At 59.6% G+C, this 13,724-nt stretch overlaps 1 protein-coding gene across 1 annotated transcript; it reads right to left on the bottom strand.

The window, feature by feature from the left end:
- Positions 1–63: 63 nt before the first annotated feature.
- Positions 64–10,730, bottom strand: FAM171A2 (family with sequence similarity 171 member A2). The gene is made up of 8 exons (XM_006749414.3): positions 10,491–10,730; positions 6,845–7,072; positions 6,514–6,606; positions 3,327–3,485; positions 3,036–3,215; positions 2,812–2,928; positions 2,563–2,689; positions 64–2,066 (listed from the first exon to the last, which is right to left on the bottom strand). Exons 1-8 carry the CDS (start codon positions 10,606–10,608, stop codon positions 584–586), a joined length of 2,505 nt encoding a protein of 834 aa, XP_006749477.3. The 5' UTR covers positions 10,609–10,730; the 3' UTR covers positions 64–583.
- Between the last annotated feature and the right edge of the window lie 2,994 nt (positions 10,731–13,724).

The raw sequence follows: 13,724 nt of genomic DNA, 5'->3' as shown, positions 1-13,724 counted from the left end.
CCCGAGCAAGGGCCCCCATCCAGTGTCCACATTCCCCAACCCCACAGAAAGACACACGCGGAGTTAATCTCACCAGTTTTATATTTGCTGTTGCCCACAGCAATCCCATCACATGATGCCCTAGTCCCCAGAGCCGCCCCAGCCACCAGAGGTGGGCTGGTCAGCAAGCAGCACCCCCTCCCCTCTCGGTCGGGGTCCCCAGAGAAGGTCCCCTCCCTTCCCAGCCCTCACACTAGCAGCTGAGGCCCAGTCGCCCCTCCTGCTTTCCCACGATAGATCTTTCTATGTACAGCCGCGTTTACAGAGGCACTGCTTCCCCCCACCCCCAGCCCTCCTTCCCCAGCCCCTCCCAGTGGGGGTCTGGACCCCTCCCACCTCCCTCTCGGAGGCCGACACGGGTCCCTCCCGAGACATTACCCAGCACATAACACCGGACAGCTCCGCAGGCTCCTGGGCCCCTCTCCAGGCCGGGGGTGGGGGGGTGGGGTGGGGTGGACGGGGAGGGTAAGAGCGCGGGCCCCCGCGGCGCGCGCACCCTGGGGGCGGGGGCCGACGGGGGGCGGTGCCAGGCCGGGCGGGGGCGCTACTTGACGTTGAACACCATAAGCGGCCGCTCCTCCCGCCGCTGCCACGGGCTCTTCTTGTCGCCCGCCTCGTCGCCCACCTCCGCCCCCAGCTCGTCCTCCGGGCTGGTGAGCGAGTCGCGCCGCAGCTCGCTAGCGCTGCTGCGGGAACTGTCTCCGCGGCTGCGGCCCCGACCCCGGGGTACCGTGGCCGCCCGGCCCTCGGGCGCCGCCACTTCGTCCAGCAGCGGCGTCAGCGAGTTGTCCTCGGGGGAGCAGAGGCCCGTGCGGCTCTCGCTGCTGCTCGGCTCCGTGTCCTCGCTGAGCGCCAGGCGCGGGGGCGCGGGCGGCGGGGGCGGCGGGGGCGGCGGCGGGGCGGCCGGCGGGGCGCGCTCCCGCTCCCGCTCCTCGCGCAGGGGCCGCCGGCGCGCGGGCCGCGCCTCGTGCACGTCGACGCCCGAGTCCAGGCTGGCGTCGGTGCTGCGGCCGCCCCCGCCCGCCTGCAGGTCGATGTAGGAGTGGCGCACTTGCGAGTTGGAGCGCCCGTCCAGGGACACGAACCAGGCGCGCGGGTGAGGCTTCACGCCCAGTTCGAGCAGCTTCTTCTCGGTCAGCGCCTGCAGCTCCCCGTTGAGCTGCGCCATGGTAGACTCGTTGAACAGCACCGGGATGGTGACCGAGCCGCTGACCGGCGCCGAGCGCCCGCCCCCCCAGCCCTCGCCGCCGCCGCCGCCGCCGGCCTCGCCGCCCGCGCCCGAGTGGGCCTGCATCAGCGGGCGCTGGGGGTCGGCCGGGGGGAAAGGGCGCGCGGGGCCGGGGCCCGTGCTCTCGGGCGGGGCTGACTCGTCGCCCGCCCCCGCGGCGCCCGCCTCGCCTCCGAGGCGCACGTAGTGCGCGGGGATCACCAGGGTGGGCATGACGTTGCGGTAGACACTGTCCTTGAGGTGGTCGATGGAGCCGCAGAAGATGAGCTGCCCGGCCTGGCTGAGCGACGGCGGCCGCGCCAGCTGGTCCACCGACTGCGACAGCAGGAAGTCGGGGGGCTTGCTCTCGGCCGCCCCCTTGTGGCCCAGGTAGTGCTCGAAGGGCGGCGGCGGCGAGGGCGGATCCTGCAGGAAGGCCGGGGTCGCCGAGGCCCCCCGCCGGTACTCCTCCAGGCCTGGCTCCAGCCCGCCGGGACCCTCGACGGAGCGGGCGCCCTTGAGCCCCGCGCCCTCGCCCCCACGGGCGCCCCCAGGCTCGGCGGCCGGACGGCTGGCCGAGCGCGGCTTGGCGCGGAAGAAGTCATCCCGGGAGGCGGCCAAGTCCCGGGTGCTGGAGAAGGCGGAGTGCAGGGGGCCTGGGGGCGGGGCCTCAGGGTCCCCCGACGGGGCGGGCTCCAAGGGTCCTCCACATATGAGGTGGAGCTGGGACATCGAGGTGGCCTGGTCTCGTTTGGTACCGTCAGCGGGCCCGGACAGCTGCAGCTTGCGGTGCTGTTGTCTCGGCTTCAGGCAGCGCCTCCTGGAAGGTGTTGGGGCGGGGGGGGAAGCGACCGGGACCTCAGGAAAGCGTGGGGGGCCTGAGCAGCTCCCTAACCCCGCAGTGGCAAGATGAGGAATGGAAGCTGTTTGGAGAGGTGGGGAGAATGCCTGGGATCGGAAGAGATGTTGGGGAGAGGTCTGTGGAAAGAGCTTGAGTGTCTGTGGGAGGGCCAGCGGGTAGCTGAGCCCGTTTGGGTGCCCCTGAGGGGGGCTGCGCTCCTTCGCTCGTAGGAGGAGCACGTCCAGCCTGGGGTCCCCTGGAGGGGCCTGGCCCGTAGGTCCTGCCTCCTCTCCCCCCACTTCTCGTCAGCCACCAGTCTCGCGGGTGCATTTGCTGCCCTTTCCTGTCAGTGCCTTGAAGACCACGATTGTACTTTATGCTTCTTTGGGGCCGGAGCGCCCAGCGCCACAGCGGGCAGAGGGCAGGCCTCAGTCTGCAGGGGATGAGCGGGGTTGGCCGCGTGGGAGCCACTCACCGGCAGTAATAGATGAGCAGACACAACAGAATGAGCACCAGCAGGGCCAGGGCTGCCAGGATGGTGAGCAGGAAGATGGTGTGGTAGGTGCCAATGTCCTGGATGCCCGATGTGATGGTGACCAGTCCTGTGCCAGGCAAGGGCTTAGCTTTCCAGGCGTGGCTGCCCTTCCTGCCCTTCAGGAGCCCACACTCCCAGCCTCCCCTTCCCCCACCGCTCCCGGTCGCGGGCTGTCCCCCTGTCTCTCACCAGCGGTGGGGGAAGCCATGGCAGCTGCCCAGTACCCCAGCTGGGGGCAGACGAAGGTCCAGTAGAGCTGCCGGCCTTCCTTCCGGATCACACCAGTGCCGTTGCGGACCCACAGCCCTGGGAGAGGCAGGACTTTCATGAAACCCAATTAACCCCCCACCCGCCATCTCAGACCCACTTGCTTTCCCCCGACTCCAGCAGCTGCAGCCGCTTGAAGCACTCACCACTCTTGGGGTCGAACCTCCAGGCTGGAATGCTGGTGCCTGCAGTGAGGGCACGAGGCTCTGAGGGCACAGGCAGGGACAGGTGAATGGGGCCAGAGAGTGGCACTTCTGTCCCGTTACCCGTCAGCAGGTGCACGCTCACAGCAGCCAAGGGTATCAGCTCTAGCCAGGAGCCATTGCCTGTGGGGGAAGGAGACACGGGCTGAGGGCTAAATCCTGCCCCCCCAGCTAGGAAAGGCCCTGTGCAGTGGGGGGGGGGAACGTCCCTTCCATGCTGGACCCCCAGCATACCTGAGCTGGAGGCCTCAGTGCCCAGGAAGGTAGGGAAAGCGCGCATTTCCTGCTGGGTGCTGGCAGGTGTGAGCGAGGCCCAGAGCTGGCTGTAGGTGGAGCTGACGGGCAGGCGGGCGGCGCGGCGCTGGAACTGCACCCAGGGCTGGGAGCGGGCGCCTGGATGGAGAGGGGGGCCGCTGTGGCTTGGCCGGGGACAGGCTTCCCCAGGGACCAGAGCAGAAGGCAGGTATTTGAGGAGCAGGGAGCCACTGGGTCAGGCCACTTGGGAAGGTCAGGGAGGGCGGTGACTTGGGGAGAGAACTGCATTCATAGAATGGTAACGTGGAAAGGACTTGGACCTGAAATCTAGTCCTGGCTGTGTGACCCTGAGCAAGTTACTTGCTCTCTCTGAAACACCGTTTCCTTATTAACCTATAAAATGATGAGGTTCGGGTCCTCAAACAATTACTGTTGCCTACTGTGTGGCGGGTACTGTGTTAGGTGCTGGAGATACAAAGGTGAACAAGACACAGTCCACAGTTCCCTGCCTTCAGGTTCACGGTCTTGTGCAGGGCTGTCCATTTTGGTACCCATTAGAACTTTCTGCTATGTTGGATGGAAATGTTCTCTCTCTGTGCTGCCCATTACAGTACCCACTATTACCCGTGGCCGTTAAGCACTTGAAAGGTGGCTGGTGTGACTCAGAAACTGGATTTATTTTTGATTTTTCAAAACTTAATGAGGGCGCCTGGGTGGCTCAGTTGGTTAAGCGACTGCCTTCGGCTCAGGTCATGATCCTGGAGTCCCGGGATCGAGTCCCACGTCGGGGTCCCTGCTCAGCAGGGAGTCTGCCTCTCTCTCTGACCCTCCCCCCTCTCATGCTCTCTATCTCATTCTCTCTCTCAAATAAATAAATAAAATCTTTAAAAACAAACAAACAAAAAAACTTAATGAACTTGGGTGCCTGGGTGGCTCAGTCGTTAAGCATCTGCCTTCGGCTCAGGTCATGGTCTCAGGGTCCTGGGATCGAGCCCCGCACGGGGCTCCCTGCTCCTTGGGAAGCCTGCTTCTCCCTCTCCCACTCCCCCTGCTTGTGTTCCTGCTCTCGCTGTCTCTCTCTCTGTCAAATGAATAAATAAAAAAATCTTTAAAAAAAACACAAAAACTTAACGAACTTTTATGTAAGTGACCACATGCTGCTAGTGGTTACTGCATTACACAGCTTAGCTTGTGTATCTGTCTGTCTGTCTTGGGGTGGAGGGGGCTTATAAACAGAATTCCAATACAGTATGGTAGTTGCTAACATTTATTAAGCTGGACACTATTCTGAGGCTTCCTGTGTTAACCCCTGTAATTAGTACAACAGCCCCTGAACTAGGTGTTTTCATTATCAACCCTGTTGTATACACGAAGAAATGGAGGCTGGAGTTTAGTGACTTGCCCAAGGTCACAATCCTGGAGCCCGACCGAAGCCCAGGAATGTGGTGCCAGCCCAACTTCTAAACCCCTTTCCCTCCTCCCTTGCTATTAAAATAGCAGGGCGCAAAAGGCGCTTGGCCCCCCCAGCTAGGAAAGGCCCTGTGAAGTCTTGCAGGATGAGTAAGACTCCACCAGGAAAGAAGGTGCAAAGGAACCTCCAGCAGAACAGATGGTAGAAAGGCCCAGAGGCACAGGGCAGCGTGCTGGTCCGTGGACACAGGTGACTGAGTGGCATGCAGGGCCCACGGGGCCCACTCAGCTTTGTGAAGGACTCTAGGCTTTACTTTGAAAGCAGTGGGCGCCATGGGAGGGTCGTAAGCCAGGGGCAACAAAGGGATCATTTGGCATTTTATTTTATTATTTATTTATTACTATTTTTTAAAGTAGGCTCCATGCCCCAAAGTGGGGCTTGAACTCATGAGATCAAGAGTTGCATGCTAGGCGCGCCTGGGTGGCTCAGTCGTTAAGCGTCTGCCTTCGGCTCAGGTCCTGGTCCCAGGGTCCTGGGATCGAGCCCCACATCGGCTCCCTGATCGGCGGGGGGCCTGTTTCTCCCTCCCCCACTCCCCCTGCTTGTGTTCCCTCTCTCGCTGTGTCTCTCTGTGTCAAATAAATAAAATCTTAAAAAAAAAGAGTTGCATGCTCTACCGACTGAGACAGCCAGGCCCCCCTCACTTGGCATTTTAGAAACCTCCAAAGACAGTTTAGAAGTCTCTGGTTCAGGATCAGGGAGATGATGAGCAAACAAGTACCTTGGAGACAAGGGCTCAAGCTAAGAATATAAATTGGGGAGGCGGGTTCTCTCTCTCCAAAACCCACTGTGGCTCCCTAGTACGAGCCAGATCAGCCAGGCTGCACCAGGCGCCCCTCCTGCAGAGCCAGTCCGGCGCATTCCCTGCACCCTCGCTGTCCCCTTCTGCCCCTGCATCTGGATTCCTCTCCAGTGAGGGTGCCTTTGCTCCCCCTTTAACTCTCGAGCTCACACGGTCCCATAGCTCCCTTCCCAAATTCTCTTGCCCTGCTACACTCACAGGTTAGGGTTGTTTCAATGCTGAAGACCACTGCCCTCTACTCCACGGCTCTGCCTGCTTTGTAATTAGTTCAGGGTCGGCAGTGATCTGTTTGTCTGTCTTCCTACTTGTCCGTGAACTCCACAAGACAGGGAGCGGGTCTGCTCTACCTTCCCATTGTTCACCAGCTCCGGCCACAATGCCTCGCGCAGCACGAGTGCTACAGGAAGGATTGGTTGGGTGAGACTGAAGCCATGAGTGGACACTGTGGGACCGCTCCACGCCTTGCCCTTGAGTTGCTCAGTTCCTATGGAACGACCCTCTCGTGGCCTTCTCACATAGCCAGGCACCCAGTAGGTGCACAAGAAGTATGTGTAGACCCACTGATGAAACAGGTGGCAGGGAGTAGGAATTCTAATGGTAGGAGTAGAGGGAGAATAGAAACCACGAGAAGCCCCAATAACAATAAACATTTATTGACCACCTTCTGCGCTGTTTTTTGCATGCTTGATATTTAATCCTTACTTCATTTTGATGATATAGATACTATCAATATCCACATCTTACAGATGAACAAACTAAGGCTCAGAGAGGTTAAGTGACTTGCTAAAGGGCACCCAGCACTAATACATAGAAGAGCGGAGCTCTCTATACCCAGGTCAGGGGGAAGGAAGAGGAGCGGGCATGAGGTGGGGGGAGGGAAAGAGGAGCCTTACCAGGGGAGCCCAGAAGGATGTGCACCAGGTCCTCATAGAGGATGAGGGTGGCCGGCCGCTCCGGGAGCAGGTAGAGGCTGACTGACGCGTACACTGTGGGAGGGGTGGCCCATCCGTCAGCTCCAGAGAAAGCTCCCCCCCACCCCCCACCAACCCCAGGGCGCTCCCTCCATCTGAATCCCAGTGACTTCATCCTCCTTCAGCAGCCCCTGCGTACCCCAGCCCGGGCAGCAGCTGCTAGAAAGCCTGCCCCCTCCACCCCCAAGGACTATTTTGGGAAGGGGCTGATGGGGTCAGCTGCTGCCCCCCCTCCACCTGCCCCTGCACTCACAGGGCAGCTTGTCAACACGCCAGGGCACAGAGTTGGTGAGGAAGCCAGGGCGGGCAGCAGTGACCAGCACCCAGGTGCCCAAGCGGTAACTGAGGGGCAGTATGGCCACACCCTCTGAGTCCGTGGTACCCGCGGCCAGCAGCATCCGGTTCCCAAACACATCCACGGAGGCCCGGGCCAAGGGCACCAGCTCCCCGCTCACATACACCTGCACCTTGATCAGGATCTCTGTGGGCAAGATGGGGTGAGGAGAGTGAGGGGGGGGAGAAAACTGGGCGGGGGGAGTCCCGAGATCAGAGGAGGAGGCTATGGGTTGGAAGTGGTTTGGGGGCCCAGGCTAGACAAGGCTTTACAAGAGTCAGCATGGGGCGCCTGGGTGGCTCAGTTGGTTAAGCGACTGCCTTCGGCTCAGGTCATGATCCTGGAGTCCCAGGATTGAGTCCCGCATCAGGCTCCCTGCTCAGCAGGGAGTCTGCTTCTCCCTCTGACCCTCCCCCCTCTCATGTGCTCTCTCTCTCAAATAAATAAAAAATCTTTAAAAAAAAAAAGTCAGCATGGATAGGGCCCTCATTTAAACCCCACATCAGCCTGTGAGACAGGTGGTGCTATTACCATATTGCAAGTCTGACACATGCACTTTTCCACATTTTTACATTTCTGAACTCAGATTATGCCTCTAATTGATGATGTCATCATCATGATTAGCAGTATTTTTTTCTTTTCTTACTGGCACACGAAATAATGGTTCATCTTATAGTCAATGATGTATTCGACTTCATAAAATATGCTCTTAAGCCCATTTTACAGATAAAGAAGCTGAGGCTCAAAGAGTTTAGATACTTGCACTGCAGTTAAGGGGGAGGCCTGGGATCCAAACCTGGGAGTCTGCCCCTAGATGTAAATTCTTAACCACTGGACCCCATGGGGCTGGCATCAGGGAGGGGAGAGGGAAGAGGGCTGAGAAAGGAGGAATAAGCGGAGGACCAGGACAGAGGGTCTACAGGTGGAGAGGAGAGAGGTCAGGATTCAGCCAATGAGAAGGGTTGCGGGGGGGGGGGGCGCGCTGGGTCAGAGTTTGGGTTCTGAAGAAAAAGCTGAGCAGGGGACGCTAGGGAGATGGTCTTCCCCCTTATTCATCCTCTTCCCAGAATCCTTTGCACAAGCCTGTTTCCTTTCAGATTTAGGGACTCACCCCAACCCCTAAGCCCAAACAAGTACCTCCTGACCCCTCCCCCTCGCAAGTACTGCCCGCCCCCTCCCAGCTGGTCAGCTACAAGTCAGTCACCATGGCAACGCCCTCATTCCTCCCAGGAGATGGGCAGGGAGCTGGGGCCCTGGCAAGGGGGAAGGAGATCTGGGGGGGCCGACTCAGGCCCAAGGGAAACTTGTGTGGAGAGGGCTAGGAAGTCCAGCTGCCTCTGCCCCTGGCCCCAGGAGAGCTTGGCCAGGATGGGCCAGCAGGTGTCCTGAGCTCAGATGGGGTGACTGGGTAGGGACCGGGCCTGGAGTTGTTCTTATGGATTCCCTAGGCAGCCTCTCTGATCCATAGTACCATCTACCTCTTCCCACTCAGCATGGCCCCTCCCTCAAGAACCTGCCTCACCCCTGCCTTGCTGCTAATAATGGAAGTAGGTGTCCATGCCTAGAAAGGTACAGAGGCCTCAGTGCAGGGCCCGGGAGGCAGGTGGGAACACAAACCTAGGGGAATCCAGGTACAGAAAGAGCCTGAAGCTCAGGGTAGCAAGGCATGGGGAGGTCACGGGGGGCTCATGCGTGGAGCCTGACACTCAACAATGACAGGTGTCTTATCTCAGGCTTCCAACTCCAGGGCCAGCGCCACGCCTGGCCCTGGCATCCCATCCAGCTGTTCGCCTGAACCCACCTCCCTCACCCCTCCCAGGCCAAAGCCCAACTTGGCAGGGTGGGTGCACACACTTGATTCTTTCCTACTCTCTGGTTTTCCCAGGAGCTGGCAATCTTCCTGCCCCTCCTCCACCACTACCCAGGAGGAATTCTGAGAAGCTAGAGGGGCCTGGCTACTCCCCACCCCTACCCAGGCTAGGAGCAACTGGATGGAGCAGCTGGGAAGAGGGGACCCAGGAGTCTGGAATATGGTCATTTGAAGGAATGCTTTGGGTTCAAGGGCCAAAGCCTCAGAAGAGGGGAGAGGGCCCAAGGAACCATACAGGGTGGGCAGGTGCCTAGCAGATTCTTTCCCCCTTCCCCTCAACCTGGGCTCTCAGCCAGTGGCCTGGGAGAGCCCCCTATCCTGGCTCTATTTCAGCTAATTCCCTGGGCCCCCTCCCCTGGGGTATAGGACTTGAAGGAAAGGCTTTTTGAGAAACCAGGGCCCCTTCCTACCCATCAAAGCATCCTCTCCTCCCGCAGAGAACAGGGAAGACTGAGGCCAGAAGGTGAGCCTTCCCCATTTCTCAAGCCTGACATTCCATACTGTATCCGCCTCTCCTAGCTTCAGCTCTGCCTCATTCCAGGAGGAAATCCGACCCCCTCCCTTCATCCGGACCCCACTTCCCTCAACCAGACCCCCCCCCCCCCCGCTTTTCCTGTCAGCTCCTCGGTGGAGAGATGAGGAGTGGAGAGCACGGTTTCAGGCAGGGATGGGGCCCAGAGGCGATAGAGGGAAGAGTAACCGGGGTCGTGGGGCAGGAGGCTGGAAGGTGGGCGCAGGGCTGGAGTGGGCGGAGGCCCCCGAGAAGCCAGGCGTCGGTAGGCAGTCATGGTCTAGCTCTCCCACCCTCTCCCACTGCGGGAGCCCACCCCACCCCCACCTCACACACCCACCTGGGCCCGTGAGGCGCCGGGAGGCTCTCCTTCACTGCTATGGAGAGGTTAGATGAGGAGGGGGTGACCTGGGGACGGGCTGGAGATAGGAGTGGCCGGAGGTCTGCTGGACGGGGACCCAGGCACCTGCCCTCCCAGCCGGCACAGCCCACAGCCAGCTAGCCAGCTCAGCATGGCTCCGCCACCACAGCCCTGCCATGCGCTTTGGCTGGGAATCACCACGTACCCCTTTTTCCAGACCCCCCCAAAGTGCAGCCCCTCCCTCCTCAAGGGCTGACAGCGTTTCTTTGGTACACCCCCAATTCTGAACCCGGGGGGGCCGGCCGGGGGCTGTCCGCCCACAGCCTCACCCACTCCCCCTCCTCCCCTCCCCCCCCTTCCAGCCCAGCTCCAGGCGCCCAGCCCCGGTTCGGGTCCAAGGTGGCAGCCGATGCTCGCGCCCCCACCCAGCCCGGGTCGGGAGCTAGGAGCCCGCGGGGGGCTGCGGAGCGGGCGTCCGCCCCAGCCCGCCCCTGGGCGGGTGTCTTCGGTAGACAATGGCTCAGGCAGCAGCGCCTCGCGGACCAGGAGAGAGAAAAACAAGGCGAGAGGGGGCGGCGGCGCGGAGCCCGGGGACCCCCGCTCTCCCCATTGTGTCTCCCCGAGACCCCCGCCCCGGCAGTCGCCCTCTCCCTCCCTTCTCTCCCCGGTAAGCGCCGACCCGAAGTCGCCGGGCTCCCCCCACCCAAACCCAGGGAACAGAGTACCCCCCAATTCGCGAGCGCCGCGAAGAGGGGCTGGCGGGCGGGGGCCCGATCGAGGGGGCGCAGGCCCGCGATCGCTGCCCCTCCTGGCCGAGACTCACCCTGCGGGCTGGGGGGCTCCGGCGGCGACTTGCCGGGAGCCCGGGAGGCGCCGCCGAGCAGCAGCCCCAGCAGCGGCAGCAGCCGCGCGAGGACGCTGGCGCCACTCGGCGGCGGCATCGCGGGGCTCGGCCGGGCCCTAGCGGCCCATGGCTCCCGCCCGGCCCCGCTCAGCCGGCCCCGCTCAGCCCCGGCTCTGCGCCGCGCCGCGCCGCTCGGGCTCCCGCTCTGGCCGCGGCGGCCGCTCACCGCGATTGTCTCAGTCCGGAGCCGCCGCCAGCGCCCCCTGCAGGCGGCGCCCCACCCCGCGGACCTCGGGGCGCCGCCCCCTCACCGCCCGGCTCCGCGCGCCGCCCGCCGGCCCTGCCCGCCCTCTGCCCACCCTGCAGCCCCCATACCCGAGCTGCAAGGGAGTGCGACGGAGAGGGTCCAATCACCCGGCTTCTTGGAGGTCCAGAGCCCTCGAACTTTGGTGCAAAATCTGGGAGGGAGGAAAGGCTACTGCTTACAACACACTCACAGAGTAGTACGGTCATCTGAGTGCCTCCAGAAAGTGTAGGAACTGCCCAGTTTTATCGGCACAAACACCCACGCAGTGGGGAATCGGTCAGTCCCAGTCTAGCTTCTGCCTCTTGAGCTGAGAGCAAGTTACTTCGCCTTCTGGTCCTGGGCCTTTCTTTCAAGTGAGAATTGTAATAATCTCTACCTCGTCGGCTGTTGTAACAACGGTTAAATGAGATAACAATATAAAGGATCTAGCGTATGCTTGACAGGAGCAGGGGCGCGATCGATGGTGCTGGTGTTGGCCCAGGATGAGGTGGAGGCTCACCTCCGCTCAGGTAATAAGATCCATTGTTGGACGGTCATAATGCTTGGGAATTTCTTCTAGAGACGCGAGCGGCCTTTCCCTCTCACTGAGAATCATCATTCGGTCCCACTGGTTCTGGTTCCTGAATGACAGTCTTTTCCTTCTTCCTCAGCCACTGAACCCCACATTTAAAGCCTGACCTAGGCCCAGCCACGCTTGCTTTCTTGGTTCCAGGTTCTGGTTGTCATCCTCATTCAGCTCCTGGGTGGCCAAATCCTCATCTAATCTGGTATCCCTCTCTTGGTTTTCCCTGGCTTTCACTTCTTCTCACAATGTGGTGCCCCAAAGGGGACTGGATATCTAGAGCAAGGACCTTGTCCCCCAGAGGACAGCAGGCTTCTCTCCTGGTTGGGTCCCCTGGTTGGCTCTTCAGACTTAAGGGGACCTTGTTGTGAGTTTGTGATGCCAGATTCTTTTTTTCCCCTCTCCTCCTCCCCCTTCCTTCCTCCCTCCCTCCCTTCCTTCCTTCCTTCCTTCCTCCCTCCCTCCCTCCCTCCCTTCCTTCTTTCCTCTTTCTTTCTTCTCTTTCCCTCTCCCCTTCCCTCCCTCTTTCTTTTCTCATAAATTTCCACCTAACCAGATTTCCCAGTCTTCTTCTTATGTAACCAATTTTCCACAATCTCAACACAGGATTTAGCACTCATCCCTGGTGAATTTCATCTTGTTGGTTTCAACCCAACTTCACAATCTGTCAAGGCTGCCTTGAATCCGCTTCAGTCACCCATTGTATTGGAGCTCCCTCACAGCCAGCAGCCATCTTCCGGGTGGAGAGCAGCTTCCCTGCCTCCATTCAAGGGACTCTGGACAATACCAGGCAGCTCAGGGCCAGGATGGAGCTTTGGAACAACCTCATAGAGCTCTCCTTCAGCTTTATCAAAATTGTTCAGTTTTAAATCCAGCTCACATTTCTGTCTTGTCTATAAGGGAAAATGCCAAATGCTTTGCTGGATCAAGATCAACTGTCTGGGGCTATCCAATTGCAGTGGTGGGGTGGAGAGGGAGTCTGGCTGGTGTGTAAGGATCACAGCGGCTTAACCTTTTCCTAGGAAAAGTCACCCAACTAAAAACCTGTTCTGGAACTTGCCATGCATGGATGTCATATTGTTTTCTTTGCAAAATTTACTTTTTATCCCTTTGGGTAAAATCAAATACCAGCCGCTCTTGTGAGGTAAGTCTATTCATCAATGGCCTCCCCCAACACTTAGCATCTAGTCCAAACTCCTACCCATGGCCAAAAGGCGCTGCCTACCTGCCCCCACCCCTGACCTCATCTGCACCCTGTGCTGCCCTCCAGTCCATGGGCCCCCTGGCTTTTATTTATTTATTTATGTAAAAAATTTGTTTTTAAAGATTTTATTCATTTATTTGACAGAGAGACACAGCGAGAGAGGGAACACAAGCAGGGGGAGTGGGAGAGGGAGAAGCAGGCTTCCCGCTGAGCAAGGAGCCCGATGTGGGGCTCGAACCCAGGACCCCGGGATCATGACCCGAGCCGAAGGCAGACGCTTAACGACTGAGCCACCCAGGCGCCCCTTAAAGATTTTTTATTTATTTGACAGAGAGAGAGGGAGACACAGCGAGAGAGGGAACACAAGCAGGGGGAGTAGGAGAGGGAGAAGGAGGCTTCCCGCCTGGCAGGGAGCCCGATGCGGGGCTCGATTCCAGGACTCCGGGATCATGACCCGAGCCGAAGGCAGACGCCCAATGACTGAGCCACCCAGGTGCGCCTCCTGGCTTTTATTTAAACACATCAAGCCTGCTCCCACCCCAGGGCCTTTTCACGGGCTGCTCTTTCTGTCCAGATCGTATTATTCTTGTGCGGCTACCTGGCTCATTCATCCCTCTCTCTGCTCACCTCATCAGAGGCCTTCCCTGACCGCTCTACCTAAAATGTCAGTCCTCTCCCACGTAATTCTACCAGAATCTCCTTACCTTGATTTTTACTCCCAGCACTGACCACCACTGACCAGACATGTATGTGCTCGTTTACTCTTTTTTTTTTTTTTAAGATTTTATTTATTCATTTGAGAGACAGAATGAGAGAGAGAGAGAGAGAGAGCACAAGAGGGGGAAGGGTCAGAGGGAGAAGCAGACTCCCTGCTAAGCAGGGAGCCCGATGTGGGAGTCGATCCCGAGACTCCAGGATCATGACCTGAGCCAAAGGCAGTTGCCCAACCAACTGAGCCACCCAGGCGCCCCGCTCATTTACTCTTTACCCCTGGTCGAATGTAAGTCTCACAAGGGGCCGGCACTTTGCTTTCTTCACTGCTCCATCTGAGCACTGGGAGAGTACTGGGCACATGGGAGGTGCTCAATCAATATTCACTGAACCCATGAATCAACACATTTCTCAGGACTCCAGGTGGAC

This window comes from Leptonychotes weddellii, chromosome 15 (assembly GCF_054177405.1).
Source record: "Leptonychotes weddellii isolate Sample4059 chromosome 15, ASM5417740v2, whole genome shotgun sequence".
Taxonomy (NCBI): domain Eukaryota; kingdom Metazoa; phylum Chordata; class Mammalia; order Carnivora; family Phocidae; genus Leptonychotes; species Leptonychotes weddellii.
The sequence above is the reverse complement of the archived record's forward strand: the minus strand, read 5'-3'. Positions and strand labels throughout refer to the sequence as shown.

Excerpts from the sequence above, each read along its gene's own strand:
- FAM171A2 (XM_006749414.3), bottom strand. The coding sequence starts at position 10,608 with ATGCCGCCGCCGAGTGGCGCCAGCGTCCTCGCGCGGCTGCTGCCGCTG. Across the intron at positions 3,486-6,513 it reads CATCCTTCTGGGCTCCCCTG|GCGCCCGCTCCCAGCCCTGG; the intron begins GTAAGGCTCCTC and ends CTCTCCATCCAG. Across the intron at positions 2,929-3,035 it reads GAGGTTCGACCCCAAGAGTG|GGCTGTGGGTCCGCAACGGC; the intron begins GTGAGTGCTTCA and ends TGCCTCTCCCAG.